The following is a 25883-nucleotide window of genomic DNA, read 5'->3' on the forward strand; positions in this document are numbered from 1 at the left end:
GTAGTTTTTGGAAAGGCAACCCTGCTCTTGAAGAGCAACAACAAACGGGCGCCAAAATAGCGTATGCGAAATAGAAAAGAAAACGCTGTCAATTGTTTTTTATTTTATTTTGAATATAAGAAGCGGTGAAGTGAGAGTGTGACGTGCAAGATGACCATGAGCCTGGATGAGACCATCTGTGCGTATTTTGTGAACAATCTCAAATCGAGCGACAGCAATGAGCCGGACACACTGGAGCAGTTCACGACGGCGCTGAGGCTGATGGGCGAGAAGCTGGCCGAGACGCAGATACGCCAGATCAAGCCCAGCGAGGGCTATCCCCTGATAGCGGCCGGCAATCTCACCAAAAAGGATGTCTTTGTGCTGGCCCAATTCGAGGGCGATTTCTTTCAGCAGCTGCAAATGACCAAGGCCCTGATACTGGGTCCGCCCTGCCTGGTGTCCTGCCTGCGGCACAACGATCCGGTGCCGCTGGGCAGCAGTGCCATCTACACGACGGCCATGCGTGATCTGGTGGTGTCTGCCACCGGCATAACACCGCAAAAGAAGGAGGAGCTGAGCAAGCTGATCAAATGGATGGGCGGCGTTTACTTTCAGAGTTTCGGCCACAGCACCACGCACCTCATCTCGAACACCATCAAGTCGCACAAGTACGAGCAGGCGACGCTGACGGATGTGCCCGTGATGCATGTCGACTGGGTGCAGTACGTCTGGGACCAGAGTCGCAAGCGGAAAAGGGAGAGCCTGGGGGCCACAGATGCCGAGTTTGACAAGTATCGCCTGCCCACGTTCTTTGGGGCGAACATCACGTGCAGCGGCCTCGATGTGGCGCGCAAGGACGAGGTGATGCGTCTGGTCAATGAGAATGGTGGCATCTACCATCGCGCCTTTCGCTCTCAGGTGGTGGACATTGTCATCACCGAGCAGTCCAAGACGGATACCGACAAGTACAAGGCGGCCGTACGCTACAAGAAGGATGTCCTGCTGCCCGAATGGATATTCGATAGCCACAGCCGTGGCTATGCTCTGCCCACCAAGAGGTACGAGGTGCGCGCCGGCAAGAAGGTCTCCACGCCCACCAGGAGAGCAGCAGCAGCAGCAGTCGGCCCACTGGGCCCGGGCGACCAGACGCAGCTGTCGGATCTGTCCAGGATTAGCTTTGTCTCTGGTTCGGGCCGCATGTGCAGCGACCTGACCACCGTCAACGAGACGCTCAACAGCCCATCCAAGCAGCTGCTGAAGCAGGCCAGCAGCAGCAGGAGCTACCAGCAGGTTCTGGCCGACATCTGTCCGCGTCAGGCCAAAAAGGCTGGCCCCCTGCTCGATGGCTGTTGCGTGTACCTCAGCGGCTTTCGTGCCGAGGAGCGGGAGAAGCTCAATCGCATACTGAACACGGGCGGGGCCACACGCTACGACGAGGCCAACGAGGGCATATCGCACATTATTGTCGGCCAGCTGGACGACGCCGAGTACCGGCAGTGGCAGCGCGATGGCCTCATGGCCACCGTGCATGTGGTGCGCCTGGACTGGCTGCTCGAGAGCATACGCTTTGGTCGTATCGTCAACGAGCTGGCGCATCGCGCCTCCCTGCCGCAGACGGGGGAGCCAGATGTGGCCTCGCCCGCCAGCAAGCGGACGCTGCGATCGATGAATCACAGCTTCAAGCAGCCCCAGCAGCTGCCCATCAAGAAGAAGCTGTTCAGCGCTGAACCAGAACCAGAGCCACAGTCACAGTCACAGCAGGAGCAGCCCCAGGACGTGGACGTGGATGTGGATGTGGAGCTGCTCAATCAGTATTCGCAGGACCAAGAGCCAGCAGCACAGCTGCCGCCGACAGCGACGACGGCCAGTACGGAGGTGAGCATGCTGCTGCATCCGGCGGCAAGCTCCACACAATTGGAGATACGTCCAGCCCCTGGCAGTCGCCCATCAACGACGGCTGCAGCACTGGCCCTGGCCCTGCCGGATCTCAGCGCCAGCACGTTGTCCATTGACTTTGACAAGCTGGACTACTTCACGGGCGTCTCCGTGTACGTGCACAAGGAGTCCTTCAACAAGGAGTTCTACACGCAAATGCTGAGCGAATGCGAGGCTGCCCAGGGTCACCTGGTGCCCGCCAGCTTCTCCGATGAGGTGGACTATGCCATTGTCAGTTTTGAGGTGCCCTTCGCGGCGGACAGCCTGCCCGTTAGAGCGCGCCATGTGGTCACCGAGCTGTTCCTCGAGAGCTGCATGAAAAAGAACAAACTGCTGGCCGCCGAATACTATCATCTGCCAGTGCCGTATGCGGCCAGTCGAGAGCCCCTCCAGGGCATGACCATTGTGGTGTCCATCTATGCGAACCTGGAGCGCGACTTTATCAATTCGGTGGCCACACTCCTGGGCGCCTCGGTCAACAAGACGTTCATCAAGAAGGAGAAACCGCTGCTGGTGTGCCCCACAGCCGAGGGCTCCAAGTATGAGGGGGCCATCAAGTGGCACTATCCGGTGGTGACGGCCGCCTGGCTGGTGGAGTGCGCCCAGGCGGGCGAGAAGCTGCCGTATGCCGGTCATTTGGTGGGCAAGAGCGAAGCCGATTTTCCCACAATCTCTCCGCGTCTCAAGGAGAACAATTTGCGCACACCACGGCGTCAGGAGCAGCAGCAGCAGCAGCAGCAGCAGCCAGCCATGGACGAGGATGAAAACCAGCCAGAGGTTACGCTCATTCCTGTTGCCAGCAGCGCTGCAGTCGTGCCATCAGTGCCTGTGCCTGTGCCAGAGCTAACGCCGCTGCGCAATCGTCGCGTCTCCGAGCTGGCGGGCGTGCGGCGTGGCAGCAGCAGCAGTTCGTCGTCGCCCACAGATTCGCCGCGCACCCCCACCAATCAGGTGTACAGCCAGGGCTACAATTTTGAGTTCCTGGAAGAGTTCGTCCAGCGGCTGGACACGGACGAGGGCAAGGACTGTGTGCGCCAGATCATACGCGAGATGCGGGAGAACCAAACGCCCGAGCTGGAGCGCATACGCAGGCAGGCGTGCACGCCGGTCAGCCATCAGCATCCGCGACCGGCGCCGGGCATACCCGAGTTCTGTTTGACGCCCGAATTTAAGCAGCGTATGGCCGATGATTTCGAGCGACGCTGGCGCCTGCCCACGCAAAAAATCCAGCCAGACACGCCCATATCGGTGATCAGGAAGCGGGTGATGCGCATTACCTGCGAGACGCTGGGCATTGACTATGACGGCATGGAGGAGGAGGAGCAAAAGCAGCAGCAGCAGCCGGTCAGCAGCAGCAGCAGCGGCAGCGGCAACCTTAAGAAGACTCAAAGGCTAAGCTTTGAGGGAAGATCCCCGAAGACACCCAAAGCCACAGTTAAGAGGGCGACACCTCCACGCCTCTCTGTGTCGCATCTTAGTGGCTCGCCATCGGCATCCAATTACGTGCCAAACACCCAGAGTCCTGCGGGTGTGGCAGCGGCTGAGAGCACCATTAATTTTGATAAAATCAGCTTCGAGGAGACAACAACAGGAGGAGCAGCAGCAGCTGCAGCGGCGGCAGCGGCACCGGCCGGCCCAGAGCCGCTCAGTCGCCACAACTCGCCGGACGTCAAGCAGATCACCGACTACCTAAAGCACTGCGAGAGCCGCCGGAACAGCCTGAAGCGCAGCCATGACAGCCATGTGGAGTCGGCCGAGAGCGAAATGCAGTTTGTACAGCCATTCGAGTCCGAGGGCTTTGCCTTGGCCACCGAGGACACGGTGGACTGGCGTGATCCAGGCGAATTCAATGCGGCCAAGCGGCGCTCATCGGGCTCGCCACGCATGCAGCATGCGGGCACACCCTGCTTCAGCATCTCCTGCGGCGACGACGAAGAGAAGCGCGCCGAGCTAATCGACCGCATTCAGCAGCTGGGCGGCAAACTGTGCGAGAATCTCGTCAACTATGACGAGGCCTGCACGCACTTGCTCTGCGAGCGTCCCAACCGAGGCGAGAAAATGCTGGCCTGCATTGCCGCTGGCAAGTGGATCCTCAATATCCAGTATATCGAACAGTGCCACACCCGGGGCCACTTTCTGGACGAGGCCCTGTACGAGTGGGGCAATCCGCGTGCCCTCAATCTGCCCACTCTGGCACCCGAAGAGGATGTCATTGCTGTGGCCGCACATCGCTGGCGCACCGAACTGAGTGCCTCTGGCGGTGGCGCCTACTCCGAGCATCGTGTCATACTCAGTCTCCATGAGCGCAGTGGAGCGGCCATACGGAATGTATTGCGTGCTGGCGGTGCTTGCATTTTGGAGCCGCGCTCTCCGTTTGCCCAGGATCCGGTGGCGGCCACAGCCACCGTTTGTTTTGTGGACATCAAAAAGGCACCGCTGGCGGCCAGGGATCTGGCCCATTTGCAGCACTGTGGGGTGCGCGTCTTCACCCAATTGGCCATCAACTATTATCTGATGAATGGTCGGGAGGCCAATCAAGATAAATATGTGGTCAAGTAGAACTGAAACCTGAAACCTGCAGCTGATCTACGCTTAGCTTTAAGTATCTCCTCTTTTTTTTTTATCAACATTTTCTTTACATTTAAACACCGTTTGTTATCTTTGTCTCTCTTTCAAATGGCCCTAAAAGAAAGAAGCAAAATCGTGCAAATCTGCGGAGCATTAACCCCACGAATCAATTGATTTGATCCGATCCATGTAAATGCTATGGAAATTCCCTTGAAGCTTTCGATCTTTATCCGCATAATAATTATCTTTTTCTAAATCAATTTGTTATAACCTTAAAAACACATTAAATCAATTTTAAAAACTTGAATTTATTTTTTTTTTGTGGACTGCGCTCAAAAGTGTGCTACAGTTTCTGGCATTTGTGTGTAAAGGAACCGTCTGGAGAAGGGGCGTGTGTGTGTGTGTGGCAAGAAACGTTGATTTTGTGGCCTCAGATCAGAATAATACTCAGAGTTCGAGTTGTGATAATGAAGAGGTGGATTGGATACGCTTAGAGCCAAAAAGCAACGATGCTCACGACAGAGGCGCCGATCATGTTATAATCTGTCCGGCCGGGGCTTACCGGACCATAGCCAAGACTCCCAAGGAGGGGCGTTTAGTTTGGCATCTTTTATTTGGTTTTTAGGCTATTCTTTTGTGTGTTTTTCTTGGAGATTGTGATTGTTTAATTGTGAGCGAGAAGGATTGCAACATTAAGAAGCTCTTGTGGGAGATGTGGCTCAACATCAGATCTTGCATGTCATCGTATACAATGCATTGCAACATTGCAATGTTGCCAAGACGGCTTCGGCGCAAAGTGTGAGAGAGCGGAAGAGTGAGAGAGAGAGAGAGAGAGAGAGAGGAGTATGCAAGAGGTGCAGCATGATGCGCTTTCGTCGCTCCTGGCGAATGTTGCTCAACATCAAACCGGGCATCGTATACAATGTTGCCAAGCTAAGCTTGACACCTAAATATTTTATTTGATACATAAACAAACAAAACCGAACCGAACCTCCTTAAATGGCATCCCAAACAGATAGTACACATAGATATTACACTGGAAATTTGAATAGAATGAAAGGAAAGCCAGTAGACGCTTAATGCTTGGACACGCCCACTAGGGCAGGGCGAACCACGCGATCGTTGAGTTTGTAGCCCAATTGGATGACAGCCACCACTGATTGTGGCTCCAACGAGCGGTCTGTCTGCTCGTACAGTGCCACATGGATTTCCGGATTAAACTTTTCGTAGATGGGCGGCTCCATGGCTTTCAAGCCATACTGTTTGAAAACCCGATGCAATATTTTGTGTGTCCGCTTTAGATTTTCGTACAGATAAAACAAGTCGTCGCAGTGCAGCCGCTTTTGTAGATTCATTGATTAAATAGAAATAAATATGTATATGCATATGTATATATATTGTTAGGGCTTATGTACATACCTTCTCCACGGGTACTGACTCTAGGATATGTTCAAGCACATCGGATATGTCCAGCAGATCCCGGCAAAACAGCTGGATGCTCAAATTCTTGGCATCATTTAATTTCTTGTTGAGACGCCTCTCGATCTGCACACTGTCGGACAGCACACGCTTAACAAAGTCCGCCATGAAGACATTATGCTGACAGATCACCGCCCGTTCCTTGGCCAGACTCTCCAGCTGCTCGGCGTGGGAGCGTACCTTCTTCTCCTTCTTCTTCTTCTTGGCAGCAAAGGGGCGCCACCAGATGCATGCACGGGCATGGACAATCAGTGGCCTAAGTTTTGGAATGTGAAAAATGAGAAAATAACTTTAAAAAAAACATTACCTTTTGATGGTTGCTGTTGAACCAAAGAATGGTAGTTTCGCAGCGAGCATTAATTTCAACATTATATCGGTATACCTCAAAAATACAATTGCGAATTGTTTTGTTGAGTTAAAAGGAGCAACAGGAAATGTTATTTAAGTCACTTTCGACATGACTTTAAACGTCAAACGTCACTCAGTTTTATCTATAAAATATCCAATTAGTATTGATGAACATCAATCAGGGTTTGGCTTACGCACAGTCCACTGTCCTGTCTTCTGGATATACTGCTAGCTGGTCAATTGTCTTTGACTACCATTCGATTTAATGCGATTCGAGGTATTTTCTTCTCAGTCAATGGTATTTTTTAATGGACTTGAAACTGATGTAAGGCTTTGGAGAATATCCTAATTAATTATGTTTTGGATGTAGCTCGTTCCTACCCTAAATATCCATTATTTTAAAGCACATTTAATCACATTTTGGAGAAGTGCCGGACACGGCAAGAGAGGACGAGTAGTAGTATTTGGAAATTTGTCTGTTCATTGCTCACAAATATTTACCCAATATTTTGAATAATCTTGGGATAAGATCAGACTAAAAGATCTAAAAATTATAATTTAAAATAATGGGTGGGTAGCACTTTATGTTACTCTGCGCCTCTACGTAGATGGCCTTGGAATTGCAGAATCCTATCGTTCAATGTTCTTTAAGATTGATTCTTTGTAGGCTACAAAATTTCCGCATTCTGAATTAATGAATTAATATGGGCATAAAACAAAGCCTAGCTTTCTGAATATCAAATTTAATTGTACTTTCCATTTATTTAACGTTTATATATAGATTTATTTATTTATTTATGTTTGTGTACGTGTGTGTGTGTGTGTGTAGCATGTATGTATAATTTCACTTAGCTTCGTTCTGTTCCAATTTAATTGTTATATTTTTTAATAGCATTTATGTACTTCTAAATTTGATTCTTATGATTTTTATATATGTATATGTAAGGTATGTATATACGTTTCATTATATACTTTTTGTTTATACAATCCATTCAAGTTTTGTCTTTATTTGTTCTTGTTCTTGTTCTGTGTTCTGTGTGTTCTCTTTGTGTTTTGTTAAAAAAAAGTCTCTCTTTTTTATATCTACATATATAAATTTGTATGGTTTTTTTTGTTGTTGTTGTTGTTCTTGGGGTGTGGAATCGCATGCTCTAGGCTACAAATTCATCAAAAATAGATAGTACACGTAGTATATATAGTTGATCGGTTTTCTCTCAGTTTTCTAATTGTTTCGTTTCGTTTTGTTATGTTTTTAAGCCGCTAATTGGCAGACTGGCGGCTCTTTCTTTTGTTTTTTAAAATTACATTTCTATATACTCGAATTGTTTTTTTTTTTTATATATATTTATGTTTCATTTCATATATGTCTATGGTTTTTTGTAGCTATATAAATTTTTTAATGTTTTGTTCAAGGTTTTTGTTTTTATATCGCAGCGATAATTTGTTTAGTTTTGTGTTAGGAGGCAATTGTTTGTTTAACTTTAAACAAAAAAAAGGGTAGAAAAATTCAGAAAAATGTAAAAAAAAAAAAACAAAAACAAAAAATCATGGAATATAGTAGATATATGTATATAATAGCTACAATTATAATAATAATAATAATGGAACTTAGATCTTAAACATTTAAAAAATCTCTTTGCTGGGCGTTGAGATTCCCAGTGGCTGTTCATAGTCGGCTGCCGACACGGACGCGGATACGGCTTCAGTTGCGGTTGCGGTTGCGTTTGCTGATTCTTCCTGCTTTTCCTTTCGTCGAGATTTCTCCTTTTTATGCTTCTTCTTGTGCGTCTTGGACGCCATCAGCGCGCTGGCATCATTCTCCACATCGATGATGCTGCCGCTTGCTGCTACTGCTGTTACCGCTGTTACCGCTGCCGTCTCCTTGGATTTCTCCTTGTTTCTCTTCTTTTTATGCTGCTTGTGATGCTCCTCGGATGTTGCATCTGGAAGGACAGCTCTTGAAGTGTTGTTGGAGGCGTTGTCGTTGGTGGCGGTGGCGTTGGCGGCAGGAGCATGCTTGGGACTGGGCGTGGGTGTATCGGCATCGATTAGATCAACGACCATGGGCTGAGCAGGCGCCTTGCGCTCTCGCTTATGCTCCCTCGACTTGTCCTTGTCCTTTTTCTTTTCTTTTTTGGAGCTGCTGTTCGTCGCTGTTTCCGCTGGCACCTTGAGATTCTCTTTGCCCTCCTTGGACTTTTTGGACGCTGATTTGCTGGCCGCAGGCGCCTCAAAGTCCGCTCTGAAAAACGAAAACGATTTCAGTTGACTTTGCCCAACGATTCAAATGGATAATCAACACTCACATATCCAGTTCAATGTCCAAAGCTCTGTGTGGATCATTGGGATCGTATTTGCCATCCTTGTCCTCGCTGTCTGATAGCGACACACCCTCGGGCATGTCCAGTGTGGTGTTGACAATGTGCAAGGGTTTCGGTTCTATTTTGAATAAAAAATATCAAAAATATATTATCAGAAATATTCCTGAAGGCGGGGCAGGGGCACTCTTACCGCCATCCGATTCGGAGCTGCTGTTGTAGGCCACTTTGTTTTTAGCCTTTTTGCTCTTTTTACTCTTTTTATGCTTCTTTTTGCCATCTTTGCCCGCACCGCCGCCCTGCAAGGCCGCCGCTGCCTGTTGATCCTGCAGATACTTATCCGAGCGCTTAGTCACTAAAGAATGAGATGGAATGGCACTTAGCAAATGGGATTTATCCAACTGTGGGTATCCACTTACCGCCCACACGCAGTGCCGCCACCCCCTCCATATCCAGGGGCAGCTCCGTTATGGGTATATCGTCTATGTTGTCATATTGATCCGCATTCGACGATGCCCCTCCAGCCGAGCCGGAGGCGGAGGCATTCGTTGATTTCAGGTAATGCGGATTATTCGACTGCTCGATGAGACGGGCCAGGCGCTGTCGCTCCATTTGTTCGGGCGTTAGCTCGAGGCTCTTGCGTCGCTTGCCCGCTCCAGCATGGCTGGCATCGTGACCCGCTCCTGCTCCTGCCGCTTGGGCGGCACTCACAAACAGCTCCTCCTTGTCATGCTCCGAGGAGGAGCTGCTCGGATTATCCTCCGGCGGTGGGGCATTGATCCATTCATCCAAATCCAGGCCATCCGGCAGCGGCACCTTTCGCTGTGCCTTGGGCGCCACTGGTATCAGTTCCCCAGCAAAAAGCAGCGTCATCTCCTGCACAATCTCAATGGCCAGCGTTGGTATGCCGCCGCCGCCGCCGCCACCGCCGCTCTCGGCTGTCTCCATGCCCATGGATGATTCATCTGTCATTGTCGCCGTCGCCGTCTCTGTCTCTGCCACTGTCGCTGTCAGCTGACTGCGCAGCATTTCGATGAGCATGCAAGCGGAGCTGGCTCGCTCCTGCACCTCAATGTCGCTGGAGCCGTTGAAATGCTGCAGCTTGTCCAAGACATGATCGCAGAGCTGGAAAATATGCGTGGGATTAGCAGCTGGAGCAACTCGAGGGACAGAGAATAAGCCAGCCTTGGGACCCCAACTCACTCGAACAATGCCCGGCAGATCCTGCAGTTCCAGGCATGTGGTTGCCAGGCGGGCAAACAATTTAATCACATTTTGCACATAGACGCCCTGTATGTGGCCGGGCAGCTGCCGCGGACGCAGCAGTATATTCAACGTCTTCTCGGCGTCCTCCAGTTCGCCGGCAAACTCGCCAACAATCCAGGCGGCCGCATAGAGCACCTCGTACATGGAATTGCTCTGGGCCGACACTGTGAATGTGTCCAGCAGATTGGTCATCTCGTTCACAGCAAATTGACGTACAACCGGCACACGGATGGCCACATCCAGCAGCTGTTCGGCTATCAATCGGCCGTGCCGTGAGCCCGCCTCCAATTGGATCAGTTCAACGAGCACCGTCAGATACCATTCGAAATTCGTCACATACAGATAGGAACTCTGGCCACAGATCTCGATCACCTTGTAGAGCAGCTCATCGCGATAGGCAGAGCCTTCGGCACGCTCCATGTGACCGAGCAGACGCTTCACAATCTCCATGAGATTCTTTTTGGAGACCATGCCATACAGCAGATCCAAGGCACGCAGCCGTATCGACTCATCCTTGTCGTCCAGGCACGCCAATATTAGATCTTTGTGCGCCTGCACGCTCTTCGGATGAGTCTTCAAGATCTTGGACATGGCCAGCAGCCCCAGATATTTTACTATAACAAATACAAAAAATAATAAATAAGGGTATGAGCAAAATGATTATCTGGAACAAATTCTAGTACTTACAATTCTGATCGGAATCTTCGATGAGTATGCGCAACTTTTGCACACAAAGCTGTATGGAGGCACTGTGGTTGGGCATGCCACTGCTGATGCTGATGAGCACCGCTATCACCGTGTTTATGCATTCATACAAAAGACTCATCGCCGAGGTGCTGTTGATTTGATTTTGTTTTGTTCGTTTGTTTGTTTTGGGATTTGGTTTTTGTTTTTGTGGTTTTTCATTTCGTTTGGATTTTGATAGTTTTTTTTGTTTTGTTTCGTTTTCGTTTTTGGTTTGTTTGTTGGTTTGGTTTGGTGAAAAGAAGAATTTTGTATTAAAGAGTAAGCAGCGTTTAAAGCGTATCAAAATTTGCACTTCTACAACGACAATATTAGGTAGGCAGCAACAATAGCAATATATATACATATATGGCAATAGCGATAGCAAAACAACGACAATAAATATCTACAGACAAAATATGTGGGTACATACATACATATACATACATATATATATAATATTTTAAGCAGCAGCTGCAGCAGCATCAAATGCAACACATAAAAACATAAAAAAAAGAAAAAACAGAAAGCAGAGCAGAGAGCCAGCAGCAAAAAAATGTTTTTGATATTTTATTTTTTTATTTAGCTTTCTTCTGCTTTAATACACACACACACACACACACACACACACACACACACACACACACACACACACACACATCCATCTTTCTGGGGTTCTTTTCTTTCGTGGAAAGTGCTCTCGGAGACAAGCAAACAAAATATCCAAAACACAAAATAGAGCGGGATGGTTATACATAGTAGTAGTATTTGTTGTTGTTTTTTTTTTTAGGTTATACATATATGTTAAAGATACGAGTTACATATATGTACACATTGTAGTATATAGAGGAAAGACGGACATAAGAAGCCAGAATCAAGTAAGTAATCAATCATTCAATCATCGATGGAGAGACTGACTGACAGAGCAGCAGCAACTTTCGTTCGTTCATCGATCCTTTCTTTTTCTTTTTTTTTTTTATTTTGTTTGCATTCGCTTTTCCATATATTTTCCATATATAGGTATATTTTTTTTTTTTAAATTTGTTTTGTTCTTTACTGCATTTGTTTTTTTTTTTTTTTGTAGTTTGTTTTGGAATGAATTAAGAGACTTGCCTATGAATTAGATTTGTGAGTGGTTCTATTAATTTCTTTCCTAGCCGGGGTTCTAAGGGAGTTAAAGCGCCAAACTGCAAATGCAAAGAGAAAAAAGAAACAAGCAACAAATTATAATTTAATTTTACATACAATCAAAAAACACAGTACAGAGAGTTTCCCTATCTTCACAACTAAAACTAGAACTAAAATCTAAAATCTAATAACTAAAACCAATAGACCTATAAACCTATAAACAATAACAAAAATCATAAAAAAATCACTAAACGATATTTTTCTCATTTAAAACCTGTCTCAAAAAAAAACATTGTAAAAACCTGACTTTAAAAATTAATTTTTCTTTTTTCTTTTTTAATTTTTGTATTTCACTTCCGTATGTCCTTTCCAGTTCTCATGATGTATTTGATGCGTGTGTTTTTACATAGAATACTCGTATGATCTGTATTTAGAGGGGCCCTCTATTTTTTTCATACATTTTTAAGGTTTGTTTTTTTTTGTTTTCAGCAAAATAAATACATAATGTTTTGTAATTTTTTGGGTGTTCATTATTCATAAATCAAGCAAATGAAGCCGAAAAGGTATAAGGGGGTGGTTGGTGGTGGGTGGTAGGTGGGTGATATAGAAAAAGAGCTGATTGATTGTCGTGTTTTGGTGGTTTTTCGTGTTCGAGGCGAGTGCGCCTTATCGACTTTTATTTTAAATTTCAAACACCAATCTGCTGCTGATACTTTCCATTGAGCTTCTGTTAATTGTGTAAAACATCTGGCTGGCTGGTGCTTTCAACAAATTTCAACGTTCAAGTGTGGGTTGGGGTGTGTTGAAATTGCAAATGTAATTTTGAATTCAAATACCATAAAAAAAATACAATTAATAATCCATAATCAATGACGACGCTCATGTGGGTGTGGGTGTGGGTGTGGGTGTGGTTGTGGGTGTGTGATAGTGATATGAATGCTGGGAGACAATCCATAGAGGGAGAGAGAGCACAGCACCTCTAACCTTACAATAATTGCACCTTCAAATCGAATGAAATACAAAATAAAAACACAAACTCTAAATTCAATAATACCATAAACTATGTGGCTTCCATTTAAACAACATATAAACCAACAAAAACAACAAATTGTTTGGTTCCCAAAAACACAAAAAAAAATTAAAAACTAAATGGGAAATATATAGTAAAATGCGTTAGGAGTAAATCAAAGCGCGTGCTGGTTTTTTTTTTCTTGGATTTGTCGTTTTGTTTTTGATATTTTTTTTTCAGATAAATAAATAAAAGCGCGCCGATAAAAACCTGGAAATAATTTCGATTAGGGGCTGAGTCAATTTGCGTCCCAGCGCCGGTTCAATTGTCGTGAGGCTCGCGAACTAAAATTCATTTGAATTTTTATTTTTGATTGTTTTTTGTTTGTTTGTATATTCATTTCATTTTGTTAAATGTTTTTGGTTTGTATATTTATTTTTATTTTTGTTTGGTTTTTTTTTTTTGGAGTAGGCAGATGGAGTGGGAGCAGAGGGAAGGAGGAGGAGTAGTTGTAGTGTTAATTAAACATTTTTCGTTTGTTTGTTTGTTTGTCAAGACAATAATTAATGTATCATAAAGACAGTTAGTATATTGCAAAATGAAATCTGTGGTTTGTCCATGGAACAAACGGAACAGAACACAAAGGGAAATTATCCAAAATATAAATATGAAAATAATCTCAATTCCATAAATGATCAATTTCATGTGAATTGGTGGCAGGGAAAATACATAATTGAGGGGGGGAGGGGAGAATCGAGTGGGATAATTGAAACGAAGCGCTCACCAGCTTTATGATCTTGATCAGCATCCAATTGTTGGTCGATGTGGTCATCAGCTTGAAGAAGATTGGCGCCAAAGGTAAATAGTTTTTTGGATTCTTACGCGCTAATTCACAAATGACATTCACGGCAGCCGATTGAACACCTGCAAGATACAACAAATAAATGCCATTAGTATGAGTCTCGCTTGAATGGGTATTTGTTGTATGAGTTTTGAGTTTTGACCTGGATCGGGATCTTCCAGTTTCTCTTTGAGTTTTGGAAAGGCAGGTCGCAGTGCTTCGGGGTAGCGTAGAAATACTTTATACATCATTAGGACGGCTTTCATGCGCAGATAAGGTTTCGTAGAGCTCATCTAAAATGGGAGGACAAAATAAATTGAAATTGAATTGAAATTTAAATTGAGTGGTTTTTCCTCCTCTACAGCCTTACCAGTGTCATAATATCATTGGCCAAATCGCGTGACAAATCGGGCGATATGAAACAACTTAGGCCGCTTAACGCCACACCAGCGTCATACTGATTCTGTGAATTGAGATCCTTGCGTATCATGTTCGTCGTCAGCATGAGCAGCTATAAGATATTTATGTTGCATGATTTATTATTAGCAGTGGGTATTTTAAATCAGGCATAAGCTGGAGACCCCCCAGAGATGCCAAGAAATGTTCTCACGTGCCACAGCACACACGCACGGCCTTCCTTGAGACTGACGTAGGTAGGTAGACACACGTATGTACATACATACATACATGACATGTATTGAACGATTCGTCTTACCTCGCTATCGGGATGAAAGCACTGACTGGCTGCCAGATAGCCGATACGCTTGCAGGTAAAACGTGACGAACTCATCACCTCGATGATGTTGAAGCCTGCCCAGGAGATGTCGTAGCCAAGCATTTGTATCTGTCAAGTGCAAATCAATAAATATTAACATTTTTCTAGCAAGGTATATTTCTTTCTTTATAGGGGTGTGTGTTTAAGAATAGACCAAAGGACTCGTTAGCGTAGAAATCTGTCTCCCACACCCACACCCACACCCACACCCAACCTTCAACCTCCCTCTCTCCATCTCTTCATATCAGTGGCTTCCCTTCCTGCTTTGTTAGCTTTTAGTTAGTTTTTTGCCACCTTTTTTCTACAACATTGTTCCATCCCGCAGCACCTCCTTCTCCCTTTGATACCCTTGATGACGGAGCGGGGATGTGTGTAATGCAAACAAGGCATGGCAGAATCTCCATAGGACACCATAGATTATAAATCTACTTCTTCGAGTTCTAAGCACCACTCAAACTTTTAGAGTTAATATAGCATACAAAAGATCATTTTTAAAAAATTAATTTACTAAATAAAAAGGAGAAGGAACGTGTGCGTCGCTTCTGTGGATGCGACTCTACTCTTAAGCCCGTACTCAGTCAGTATAATTTTTTAATTTGGTTGCTCTAGCTCTTATAGTCTCTGAGAACTAGGCGCTTATCAGGGCGGACAGGACAGACAGACATGGCTATATCGACTCGGCTATTGATGCTGATCAAGAATATATATACTTTCTGGGGTCGGAAACGTTTCCTTCTCTGCGTTACACATATCCACTTTTGCCACAAATACAATATACCCATTAACTCTTTTTGAGTACGGGTATAAATATCAATCTGCCATAGGGTATCAAAGCAATCGGGCAACCAGAGAGTAGCGTCGCTATATTCCTTTCTTGGTGGTATTGCAGTTGTTTTGTTCTGCCTTCCCTCCCCACTCTTTGTCCTTACCAAATTTTTTCTCTTCTTCTATGCTTTGTTTTCAAATTGTTCTTCCACCTATTCGCTTCCTTGTTACTTGTACTACAATACCCTTGAAGAGGAGGCTATGATGATTTTAATCGAAAGAAGCCTCAACTGAAAAGCGCCAACATTTCTGAAGAGGAAAAAATCCCCATATCTTTGCAAGCAACTTGCCGTTTTTAATGAAATAATTGATGGTGAATAGATTGATGAACTAATTATAAAGGGAAACAGTTTGCGGTCTCCAGGACATATATTTATGCAATATATGAAATACAAAATAAAGCTGTTTAAGCCTTAAAGGGTATATCAACTTCGAACCTTTCCCATTTTAATTTGTATTTATTGTCAGGACTTGCATACAAGGGTCCCCCATGGGTGCCTGGGTGCCATGTGCCTGCTGGCAATTTGGTGGCAAATTTCAAGTGCAGAATGTACAGAATATAGTCCTTGAATGGCCCGTCCCAGACATAGACATTATGCGAGGGCACACGCAAAAGAGCTGGCCACTTAAATCAGTAGATAGAGTGAGGACTTACGTAGGTCAGCTTGGCCACGGCATTGCATTTGACGCTGATATTGTCCTGTCGCAGCTCCTGTTTGATCTCCTCAATGCATGTCGATATGTATTTGGCCTGCAATAGAAAAGAGCACATAAATATGTATGTAGATTCAAACAATTATTATTATCCATATAATACACATCTATTTAATATAATATATTGCCACACCGAATCTGGTTTTGGGAAATGTGCAAGGCAGCAAAGAAACAAAAATCTTTTCTTGGGCGCTATCAGTGCATCCCCTCCATACCACCCCAAAACACACACACACGCACACGAATTAGTACAAATACCAAGGCATAAATCAGCAATTTGTGAATTTCTTCTTTCTCTCTCGCATGACGACGTCGTGGAATCAGAAAATAAGAAAGCAAGACTATGTTCAGGGGACCGAAGCTTTTGATACCCTGGGAGATTGATCGTTCTATATATCAAATATTTCTTTATTGGATTTTGATCTATTCATTTAGCTGATTTATGTACATTTCTACTCATGATACTGCATTTTATTATTACATTTATAAAGACTTGTTTTTCAACCATTCGGACAGCCCAAAAAGATGGCAGAAAGCTGGATCCAGATCCCTGAGTTCTAGATCTTTGCTAACCATTTCCGATCTTCGTACTTTGTGTGGCAAACAATTGATCAAAATCATAATACCTCGCTCTCGCTCTCTCTTTCTTGCTTTCTTCAAGGGTATAATATGAAATTAATGGCAAGGCCAAAGAGGCCAACAGACCAAGGCGAAATCAGCGAGTTCGAATAGACAAAAAGATGGCTTGAGGCACCGTTACTTGTATATTTTTCCTGCTCTCCAAAAATCATAAGGCCTCCTCTCATTCCCCTCCGATTTGAATATTGTGGGCGTCATCGAAAAACAAACAACAAAACAAACGCCAGAGAGGTGGAAAAGAGAAAACTTACACCATACATACAGACATATGTACATACATGAGTGCATTGCAATAAGTTCGAACATAAAGAAACAGAGCTTAAGGAACAGTTAGTTAATCCATAAGAGAGACTATATATCCTGAGGGGCAGAAAAGCAAAGCAAAGAGAAAACATACACACAAGCAGAAACATCTGTGTGTGAGGGGGGGTGCCACAGCACAGCTGATAAGGACCAAGAGCAAGCTCTGTCCAGGGGAATTTACATGGGTAAATATTTGATAAAACGTGCGCCGTCGTGTACGTACCCTCCTGCTACAAAACACATCAGACAAGCCAGTGCTGGCGTGAAGGGAAATTGGTCAGAATTTGACATAAAAGCATTTAGGGCCTAAGCGAAATGCCGCTAATTGAGTGGCGGGAGTTGTTGTGGGGGGGAGAGCGAGACTGTGTTCTTTTCCTTTTGCATTGTTGGCAGATGCCAACGTACACACCTACACACACCAATGAGACACACGACAAACATGCACACGTACGCGTTCTGTTACAAACTCTAACAAAATTCCCTTAATGCAAATGAAATTTGTCAGCCAATTAGCAAAGTTGTAATTAAGGGGACTACGGATTATGTGGGCGGAGTGGGAGTGGGTGCACACATGCACTGGAACAGTAACAACAAACCCAGGGCTTACCTCATTATCCTTGTTGTTCCTTATGCCGCGCACCAGATCTGTTAAGTTTTTATCAAACATACGCTCAAAATTTCCCTTCACTTTTTTTAATGCCATATTCGTGGTGTGCTGCTATCGTTTGGTTGCAATTTTAACTGTATAGGGCCAGCAGCAGACACTGATTTTATTATATATATATTGGCAATTCTGTCACCGGCAGCACACTTCCGTCTTTTTCTATTTTGTTTTCTTTTTTTCTGCACTTGCAAAAATTGCTGCTAGGGCTGCCAAACCATCGATGACACTATCGATGGTTGTGGAATTTTGCGATGAATCGATGGATTTTTTTCGTGCGTCCATATATTATATATCATATAGCATGAGAGCCGCCAAGCTGAAAATCACCGACCAATAATAGTTTTTACAATTCTGAGGAGGAAAAAAAGCATACTACTCAGTTTCGAAAAAAGTCTTAGCTCGCAAAAACAGGGAAGATGTTCGTATGTAACTGATACGACAAAGTGCAGCAACAAAATTTCATTGGAAAAATGTCTTATCGGTTTCATACGAATATCATCCCTGTGTTTGCTAGCTGACTTTTTTCGGCTTTCAAAATAAAACCAACATTTAAATCTTTCTTTCCCGATTTAACATTTATTTCAATTACAGCTGGTCTACAACAAATTATTTACATTCCGACTCCTTTCAACATTTAAAATACTTTGCTTTTTTCTTAACAACTAACCAAAACATTTGCGGCAAAATGTAAGCATTCTTACCAAGTTTTTGTGAGCTTAGTCCCTCTATGTACATATATGTACACACACCCAATAATCTGGAAAAAAAATTGACCAAAAAGACATTCAAACTGTTTCAAACATTTGCATTATAAAACGTTTCTATACTCTACAATCTCGGTTCTAAAGCCTTTGTTTAATAACAATTGACCAATCCATTTTGAGGGCGCATTCTCAGCTTTTAAGCTGGCTGTCTATCACCATTGGAATAAATAAAACAAGTTCCAATATTTGTTAAGTAAAAATAAACATTGTGGCCCTTGAATAGAAAAAAAAAAAAATTCACTTTAATACTTTATCCCGATTTCCTATCGGTTCGCTTATAGCAACCAAATTATACTAAAATGCTGTATAGATTGTGCCAGATTTTTCGAAATATGAGATGCTGTCGATTTGGTGCTCGTACAGATCACATTTAGCAGAACTGTGAGATTTAGCGTATACTGATATCTATAATATTCCGCAACTACATGAGCCCCCAGGTCTTATATCATAATTAATATGGAAAATGTCATCATCTTTGACAGCATTGTGGCTGCTGCTGTTCTTGGCACATGAATATGGCTGATGGACTATGATTGAACGCGAAAAGCGATCTGAAATTAGCTGTTACATTGCTGGTGATGATGATGCCTGGGAATTGATCACGAAACGACTACCGATTGGATTATTTCTATTACTATTGTACACATTGCTCATGCGCATATGCTCAAAGGTAAGGGGCTTGCTGAGATTGGTGTCGCGCTTCTTGTAGAACTCATTGAAATCGAGCCGTGTGCCGAAGAGCTGAAGCTGTGGATCTTCGCTGCAGTTGAGGCCCATCATAAAGCCAGTCACTGCTTTCTCGTAGTTACAGGAAATGTCGTCGAGTCCACGACAGGCGATAATCACCTTCTGCTCGAACATCTTTCGCTCCTGATCCCGTTCCATTTTCTCTTCTGTGGTGACGCCAAAGCGGCCCTCCTTCTCAGAGTGGGCAATTTTTCCCTCCAACACATCGCGGTCGTTTTGCTCTTTAAAGCAATCCTTGTAGAATCTGGCCTGCCAGATTTCCAGGGCTATGATGTTCTCGAACACGGCCTCCAGGTGCCGTTCCTTGTCGGTCATCGAATTGATGAAACATCCCACGGTAATGGTATCGAGGAAACGCTCATGGGCACTGAGTATCTCATCCAGTCCGGTCGCCTGCTTCATTTTCTCCTGCAGCTCCACCCAATTGCACTCGATGACCTCAAACAGAACGTAGTACTGCATTTGATGGATGAAATGCATAATCTCGGATGTAAAGAGGTGAAGCCTGTACGAAGCATGGGCAATTTCAGCACTCATTTTGCGTAGTTTCTGAAAATAATCAAACGGAAAATTAAATAAGTAAAAGGCGCCATATGTGGGGACTAAAAGAGAGGTGGCAACACTGTTGCCACCATCGATATCATCGTTTATCGAAGCTAACATTTTGTTTACATTTGAGATTTGTCTTTTGAAAAGTTAAGCTTGTCTTTGTTTTATCTTGTAGTCTCATCACGTTGCAGCTTAAAATGTATTGTTCAATCTTTGAGGATTTGCCAGAAGACCATCCACGGCGATTGATTCCGGCGCTATGCAGGCAATTCTATCACCTGGGCTGGGCGACCGGCACCGGCGGCGGCATGAGCATTAAATTGAAGTGAGTAATAAACCACCTGACAGTGCAACGACGAAGAAATCTAACGATTGCAGACAATAGCAATGAGATCTACATAGCCCCGTCGGGGGTGCAGAAGGAGCGCATGCAACCGGAGGATCTGTTTGTTCAGGATATCGATGGCAAGGATCTGCAAATGCCGCCTGAGATACGAGCCCTGAAAAAGAGCCAGTGCACACCGGTCTTCATGATGGCCTACCGACACCGCAATGCCGGCGCCGTCATACACACCCACTCCCAGCATGCGGTGATGGCCACGCTCCTGTGGCCGGGGAAGACCTTCCGCTGCACGCACCTGGAGATGATCAAGGGCGTGTACGATGAGGCCGAAAAGCGTTATCTGCGATATGACGAGCAATTGGTGGTGCCCATCATCGAGAACACACTCCACAAACGTGACCTGGCCGACAGTATGTACGCGGCCATGATGGAGCATCCCGGCTGCAGTGCCGTTCTGGTCAGACGCCACGGCGTCTATGTATGGGGACAGACGTGGGAGAAAGCCAAAGCCATGTGAGTTACAAATGGATAAGCATGCCGCAAAGGGTTTCCTAACTTTCCTTCCACGCACACACACACATATAGATCTGAGTGCTACGATTACTTGTTCTCAATTGCCGTTGAAATGAAGAAGGCTGGCCTCGACCCGGAGACGTTTGTGGATGCCTCCAAGGCATAAAGAATTCTGGCATTTGGCAATTGATAAAATATAAGCAATGTTTCTTAAACAAAGTTCCATTCCTGCATCGGGCGGGGCCATTATCTGGCCACTTCAAGGCTTCTTATCTTTCTGTTTTATGGTGATTTCGAATTCGTTGCGCACTTTGTTCCCGAGGTCCACAGCCTGGTAACAGTAACAGTCGATAACAGGCGCTTTTAACATTCGCTGTTAGGTGCGATAGGTAAATGTTAAAGTGTAAACTCCATACAATTGCACAGTGGACCCAAGGCGAACAAAAAAAAATAAATTTAATTTGAAAATCCACCACTGGCACTAGTTTTTTATCCCCCAAAATAATCTATTGGCTTAACTGCGCTGCAAACTTTTGAATTGGCTCCATTTTTACACTTGATGGCGTCACTGTGCCATCAGCTGGACGGGCGGTGAGCGAGAGAGCACAATAACCATCACACAATACAAACAGACAAAACCAATGGGAGTGAGAGAACCACCCGTAGCATACCGGCTCACACTCCCCTCACCAGTATTGCCAATTCAGCTAATTTATAGCTAGCTATAATATTACTAAAGTTCGCTTATCTGTCCGTATGTTTTCCTTGCCATGGTAGAAAGGGTTTTCTCATAAAACATAATATTGGTACAATGGCAAATGCCAGTGTCGTAATGGAAAAATGAACGGATGTTTTATGAATAATAAAAGAAAAACCGTAGCTACCAAAAAAAAAAGTTGGCTATTTTTTTTTTCAACATAAAACAGCTATTTGCGTTTATAAAGTTGGCAACACTTGCTACCCGTGCTATCGCTATCTCGCCTCAAGGCACAGGCGAATACGAAGGAACAAGAGAGACAATAAAACCAACGACTCTGCACGCTTCTGGCTCATTCTTCCATTCACGGCGTAAGCATTTGTCCCCCCCAATTTGTGTGTGGGGCGCGCTACTCCAATTTATTAACATTTTCTTTTGTAAAACAACAGCGCACCCCGTTCCCCGAGAAACAAAAAAAAAAAAATACTTCAACCAAACATGAGTCTTCAGTCAGATGCCGTTTTCCAGAAAATCATCGATGGCCTGAAGGAAAACGAGGCTAAGGCCAAGGCTGTCAACGGTGTGTTTGTCTATAAAATCACCAAGGATGGCAAGGTGGCCAAGGAATGGAGTAAGTAATACAAATACAAATATTAGGCAACCGCACCGCACCTCACCCCCTGCCTGATATTCCCAACACACACACACTCAAATTTTCTGTGGGTTTACGTGGTCTTTTTTGCGTGTGTGTGCGTGTGTGTGTGTGTGTGTGTGTGTTTTGTGGGAAGTTCAAAGTGCAAAATGTTTTGCACTTCGGCACCAGCTGTTTGTTGGTTTTTATATGCCACACAAATTTACATTTACATTACATTACTTTTTCCTTATTTCTTATCTTTTGTGTGTGCGTTTTTGTTGTTGTTGTTTTCTAGCTCTCGACTGCAAGAACGCCAAGGCCTATGAGGGACCCGCACAGGGCATTAAAGTGGACACCACTCTGACGGTGGCCGATGAGGATATGGTTGATATTGCCCTCGGCAAGCTCAATCCCCAGGCCGCGTTCATGAAGGGAAAATTGAAGATTGCCGGCAACATAATGCTCACACAGAAGCTGGCGCCACTGCTCAAGACCGATGCCAAGTTGTAAGAGGCTGGCAGAAAGGAGCAGCAGCAGCAGCAGCAGCAGCAGCATTCCAAGCAGTCACATTTCTGTATATCTATTATTATTTTTTTTTTCGTATTCATATGTTTTTGTTTCACCCTCTAATTAATGTTATTTTTGTACGGGCAGGCAGTTGTGTGTGTGTTTTTTTTTCTATCAAAAATATAGAAAATAATACATAAGGATAACTAACATTTTGTATGCCCTTTGAGACTTTTGCTGTGCGTGTACCGGGAAATGGGTAATCATCCATGGATTAGATTACAGGTGCCCCCGAGCATTAATCTAATCTGGAACCACTCCGCCTCAATCAATTTGTTGCCCACAAGAGTGAGTGCTCCGAAGTCCCCTCCACACCCCACCCAAATTGCATTATCGATCAGAGCAAAAGCCGAGAGAGAGAGTGTGTGACCCTCGAAAGTGATAAGAAAAGTGTAGAGCTCTGGGGGGATAAGCCAACTCACCTTTCCGTTGGTCATCTGCTCCTTCCAGATCTTTGTCGACAGCACAAACTCCATGTGCTTTATGCGCCACAGGGGCTTGAACAGCGCCTTGTAGGTGCACATTGTCGGCTCCAGCATGGTGGCCAGCGGCCCTTGGACCACATACTGCAGCGAAACAATGTCCCAGCCCTTGTCACCCATAAACGGTTTCTGTGCCACCACATCCAAATGGTTTAGGATCTCTGGATCATCGTACTGGGCATTGGTGCAGCGCAGGGCAGTGTCCAGCATGGCCGACAGATCGTGGGTAAAGATTTCGGTGCCTGGCTTCTCCAGTTCATCTCTGAAACGGGTGGGATTTATTTAATGATTATTCGGTTTGGAGTGGCTGCTGCTGGGGGCAAGGACTCACTTCATATGCTCGATAAATACGCTGACAAAATCACCCTGGCCGAGCAGTAAGTACCGGCGCATGCATTGCAAATGATCCAGAAGCTTGTGGGGACCCACCATATAGTCGAGGACATTCTTGGCGGTGTTCTGATAGCAGATCTCAATGGCGGCATGCCATTTTGTGTCCTGTGTGTAGGAGAAAATGTCGCCAGCTAAAATGACAAACCGATTGAATAAGCCTGCCTCGCCCTGCCCTGCCCTCACGCATTTATTCCGTACCATTCGATTCCATGATCTTTTTCAGCTCCCCCTGGTCATTGACCAAATCGTTCTTGTCGCACACTTCTCGCAGAAAATTAATGCTCTTCCCGGTCCTCAGGATTTTATCGGCCAGCTCCTGGCAAATAAATTTCGGCAGCATGGGAACGCGTAAGCGAAACTTATCATGCCACAGGCGATCGGGCCCCACATCGGTCAGCGACTCCAAGAAGAACTCGCTGTGTATATCCGTGATGTCACCCTCGAGCATCCACTGGGAGATCATGCGCGCCAGCGGTCGACACATGGCCGTGAGCAGTTCATTGACCAATCTATCCACCGCTGGATTGCCATGATCCAGATAGTCCCACACCACGGATGTCAGTTCGCCGCCCTTTTTCATCGAACAGGCATGGGTAATTTTGGTCAGCCATTGCATACGATGTAGCGGCTTTATGTACCACATCAGCAGCTGCAATAGCGTCACCGGCTCCTGCTGTCTGTCGTGCCACTCCCGCTCGCGAGCGGTAAAGCTGCCGCCCTGCCCTTGGGCCATCTTGAATGCATTCACCTGATCGTGCAGCAGCGACACCTCGCCATGATAGTCCGCCAGTTCCTTCCGCAGAAAGCATGTGAGGGCCTGACCCATGCAGCCCAGGGCACTGTAACCCTTCGTGGGATCGGCAAATTCGGCCACACGATCGTGATAGTAGCCCAGCTCGGAGAGGCGTAGCAGGAGGCCAGCATCGGTCGTTGTCAGCAATTTCATGTTCGTCGTGTCCAGCTTGAAGCGCCCAGTGACGACATCCTTTCGTAGATATTTACCCTGAGTGCCCGTAAACGAAAAAATGGCATTCATGACAGCGTCCGAGCTTTCATCCATTTCTGTGTAGCTGAGCATTTGCTCCTGGCCCAAGCCAGCACTTGACTGGCTGGGATCATAGTTGAAGGAGCTACTGCTGCCATTCTGTTGCTGTTGCTGTTGGTGTTGCTGTTGGTGTTGCTGATGCTGCTGCTGCTCCCTTTTCTGCTGCTGGCGATAGGCATAGCTACCAGTCAATCTCTCAGAGAGCACCTCTGTTAGATTATCTGTGAGCTCAGGGCCAGTGCGCAGGCCACCAATCTTGCTGTCGGACATGGTGCGACGCGGATCTTCCTGCCTATCATCGGAATTGGGTATCTTGAGGTCCGGCACCACCGGTCGCATATCCCTGGGACCATCACCACCACCGCCAATCTTGCCATTGCGCATCAAATTCGTGGGACGCAAGAACGTCGACTCTTCATTATCCAGAATATTCAGCAAGAAATTCATGACGTCTTCGCGTCGCTTTTCATCCGTGCTCAGCTTCAAGAACTTTGTGTACGTTTTCAGGAACAGATTCCCGGGCAGCTCCTCCCGATTGCCATTTGGATTCGGCTTTGAGTTGAGTATATGCATTATTTTGATCACACAATCGTCCTCGCTCAAGATCGGCCCCGATTCGCTCAGCGAGTTGGGCTTTTCCATTATGCTATTCAAGGCATTGTTAACCAGACGATCTGACGGAGATGAATCCGTGAGAAACGGGCAGTGAGGTAAAATTCAAATAACTTAACACTTACCATGCTCCTCGGCGTGCTGGGGGCCGTTTATGGATAGGCATATATCCGACAGCAGTTTCGTTATATAGTGGATTGGAGTCGCTGGACTCAGCTCCTCTGTGTCATTTGAGTAGTTGGACATTGTTTTCGTTGCAAGACGAGCCAAATTTTATTCACTCGGAAAATGTTACAAATTTTTTTTTTTTACCCGCGCGCGCAAATCCAAACCACAAACAGCGACGAGATTCCAACAAGCGTTGGATATGGCGTTGGTCGATGCAGGGGGAAACAAAAAGACGAGCAACTGTTTGGCAAAAACTTTGGTAAACTGCCTATGCACACTGTTTCGTTATTGAGATCTGCTGAGACTGTGGCGTTTAGCGAAAATGCAGCATTTGCTTAACCATGAAGTGACCGCGAATTTAATAAACAATCAATTTAATAAACTATCATAATACCAACAAATGTACAAGAATGCAGTGTTACCAAGTGTCAGAAAACGAATATCGATAGCGCCATTGAAAAATTAGCCACTCATCGATTGCTTCGGCAATGCACCATCGATAGTATTTTGCCCGGCAAAATTGAACACCCCCACAAAATGCCAGAACGAGTTGAGACAAATTAATTAAGAAGTTTATATATAAACCACAAGAATTAATAATTCAAATTAAATAACTTACATACCACTAACCAATTAAGCGAAAGCATTTAAAAATAAAATAAAACATCAAATATGTAAGCTGCCCTTAAACAAAAACCATCAGATATTTGTGGTAGTTATGAAATATTAAAACGCATCAATCTTTATTTCCTTATTGTTTTTATTTTCTTAGAATATATGAATGATTTTGATACTTTTCGCAGTTCAAATTGTCCAATTCAATCCATACCATCGATACCATCGATTGTGTAC

General features: G+C 45.2%; 6 protein-coding genes across 7 annotated transcripts; 3 read left to right on the top strand and 3 right to left on the bottom strand.

Annotated features, from left to right (window-relative positions):
* Nucleotides 1-42: 42 nt before the first annotated feature.
* On the top strand, nt 43-4565 carry LOC111065138 (DNA topoisomerase 2-binding protein 1-A). The gene has a single exon (XM_022353138.2). It carries the CDS (start codon nt 151-153, stop codon nt 4474-4476), a length of 4326 nt encoding a protein of 1441 aa, XP_022208830.2. The 5' UTR covers nt 43-150; the 3' UTR covers nt 4477-4565.
* An 838-nt stretch (nt 4566-5403) lies between these two features.
* On the bottom strand, nt 5404-6436 carry LOC111065102 (grpE protein homolog, mitochondrial-like). The gene is made up of 3 exons (XM_022353085.2): nt 6272-6436; nt 5905-6220; nt 5404-5825 (listed from the first exon to the last, which is right to left on the bottom strand). Exons 1-3 carry the CDS (start codon nt 6331-6333, stop codon nt 5562-5564), a joined length of 642 nt encoding a protein of 213 aa, XP_022208777.1. The 5' UTR covers nt 6334-6436; the 3' UTR covers nt 5404-5561.
* Nucleotides 6437-7866: 1430 nt separating this feature from the next.
* LOC111065077 (AP-3 complex subunit delta) lies at nt 7867-17727 on the bottom strand. Of its 2 annotated transcripts, none has more exons than XM_022353045.2 (13): nt 17461-17727; nt 15853-15948; nt 14313-14441; nt 13968-14108; nt 13761-13890; nt 13541-13680; nt 13027-13100; nt 10584-10732; nt 9834-10510; nt 9050-9755; nt 8824-8985; nt 8619-8751; nt 7867-8554 (listed from the first exon to the last, which is right to left on the bottom strand). In XM_022353045.2, exons 1-13 carry the CDS (start codon nt 17554-17556, stop codon nt 7936-7938), a joined length of 3252 nt encoding a protein of 1083 aa, XP_022208737.2. In that variant the 5' UTR covers nt 17557-17727; the 3' UTR covers nt 7867-7935. The 2 variants fall into 2 exon arrangements, with proteins under 2 accessions (XP_022208737.2, XP_022208736.2); XM_022353044.2 differs by lacking the exon at nt 13027-13100 and adding an exon at nt 11733-11806 and having other exon boundaries at nt 17461-17726.
* Nucleotides 17728-18071: 344 nt separating this feature from the next.
* On the bottom strand, nt 18072-25455 carry LOC111065179 (gamma-tubulin complex component 3). Its single transcript, XM_022353201.2, has 5 exons — nt 24989-25455; nt 23405-24925; nt 23145-23337; nt 22754-23075; nt 18072-19577 (listed from the first exon to the last, which is right to left on the bottom strand). The coding sequence occupies exons 1-5, from the start codon at nt 25107-25109 to the stop codon at nt 18846-18848; spliced, it is 2889 nt and encodes a 962-aa protein (XP_022208893.2). The 5' UTR covers nt 25110-25455; the 3' UTR covers nt 18072-18845.
* On the top strand, nt 19700-20648 carry LOC111065182 (probable methylthioribulose-1-phosphate dehydratase). The gene is made up of 3 exons (XM_022353204.2): nt 19700-19902; nt 19963-20433; nt 20506-20648. Exons 1-3 carry the CDS (start codon nt 19775-19777, stop codon nt 20597-20599), a joined length of 693 nt encoding a protein of 230 aa, XP_022208896.2. The 5' UTR covers nt 19700-19774; the 3' UTR covers nt 20600-20648.
* Nucleotides 21580-22483, top strand: LOC111065183 (peroxisomal multifunctional enzyme type 2). The gene is made up of 2 exons (XM_022353206.2): nt 21580-21761; nt 22060-22483. Exons 1-2 carry the CDS (start codon nt 21629-21631, stop codon nt 22272-22274), a joined length of 348 nt encoding a protein of 115 aa, XP_022208898.1. The 5' UTR covers nt 21580-21628; the 3' UTR covers nt 22275-22483.
* Nucleotides 25456-25883: the final 428 nt, after the last annotated feature.

This window comes from Drosophila obscura, unplaced genomic scaffold (assembly GCF_018151105.1).
Source record: "Drosophila obscura isolate BZ-5 IFL unplaced genomic scaffold, ASM1815110v1 contig_73, whole genome shotgun sequence".
Classification (NCBI taxonomy): domain Eukaryota; kingdom Metazoa; phylum Arthropoda; class Insecta; order Diptera; family Drosophilidae; genus Drosophila; species Drosophila obscura.

Coding starts and splice junctions, on each gene's coding strand:
- LOC111065183 (XM_022353206.2), top strand. CDS start 21,629: ATGAGTCTTCAGTCAGATGCCGTTTTCCAGAAAATCATCGATGGCCTG. Junction 21,762..22,059: donor CAAGGTGGCCAAGGAATGGA/GTAAGTAATACA, acceptor GTTGTTTTCTAG/CTCTCGACTGCAAGAACGCC.
- LOC111065077 (XM_022353045.2), bottom strand. CDS start 17,556: ATGGCATTAAAAAAAGTGAAGGGAAATTTTGAGCGTATGTTTGATAAA. Junction 13,891..13,967: donor CCAATGATATTATGACACTG/GTAAGGCTGTAG, acceptor CTCCCATTTTAG/ATGAGCTCTACGAAACCTTA. Junction 9,756..9,833: donor ATCTGCCGGGCATTGTTCGA/GTGAGTTGGGGT, acceptor CATATTTTCCAG/CTCTGCGATCATGTCTTGGA.
- LOC111065179 (XM_022353201.2), bottom strand. CDS start 25,109: ATGTCCAACTACTCAAATGACACAGAGGAGCTGAGTCCAGCGACTCCA. Junction 24,926..24,988: donor CCAGCACGCCGAGGAGCATG/GTAAGTGTTAAG, acceptor CATCTCCGTCAG/ATCGTCTGGTTAACAATGCC. Junction 23,338..23,404: donor AAAGATCATGGAATCGAATG/GTACGGAATAAA, acceptor TTGTCATTTTAG/CTGGCGACATTTTCTCCTAC.
- LOC111065138 (XM_022353138.2), top strand. CDS start 151: ATGACCATGAGCCTGGATGAGACCATCTGTGCGTATTTTGTGAACAAT.
- LOC111065102 (XM_022353085.2), bottom strand. CDS start 6,333: ATGTTGAAATTAATGCTCGCTGCGAAACTACCATTCTTTGGTTCAACA. Junction 6,221..6,271: donor TCAACAGCAACCATCAAAAG/GTAATGTTTTTT, acceptor TCCAAAACTTAG/GCCACTGATTGTCCATGCCC. Junction 5,826..5,904: donor AGTCAGTACCCGTGGAGAAG/GTATGTACATAA, acceptor AATCTACAAAAG/CGGCTGCACTGCGACGACTT.
- LOC111065182 (XM_022353204.2), top strand. CDS start 19,775: ATGTATTGTTCAATCTTTGAGGATTTGCCAGAAGACCATCCACGGCGA. Junction 19,903..19,962: donor GGCATGAGCATTAAATTGAA/GTGAGTAATAAA, acceptor TGCAGACAATAG/CAATGAGATCTACATAGCCC. Junction 20,434..20,505: donor TGGGAGAAAGCCAAAGCCAT/GTGAGTTACAAA, acceptor ACACACATATAG/ATCTGAGTGCTACGATTACT.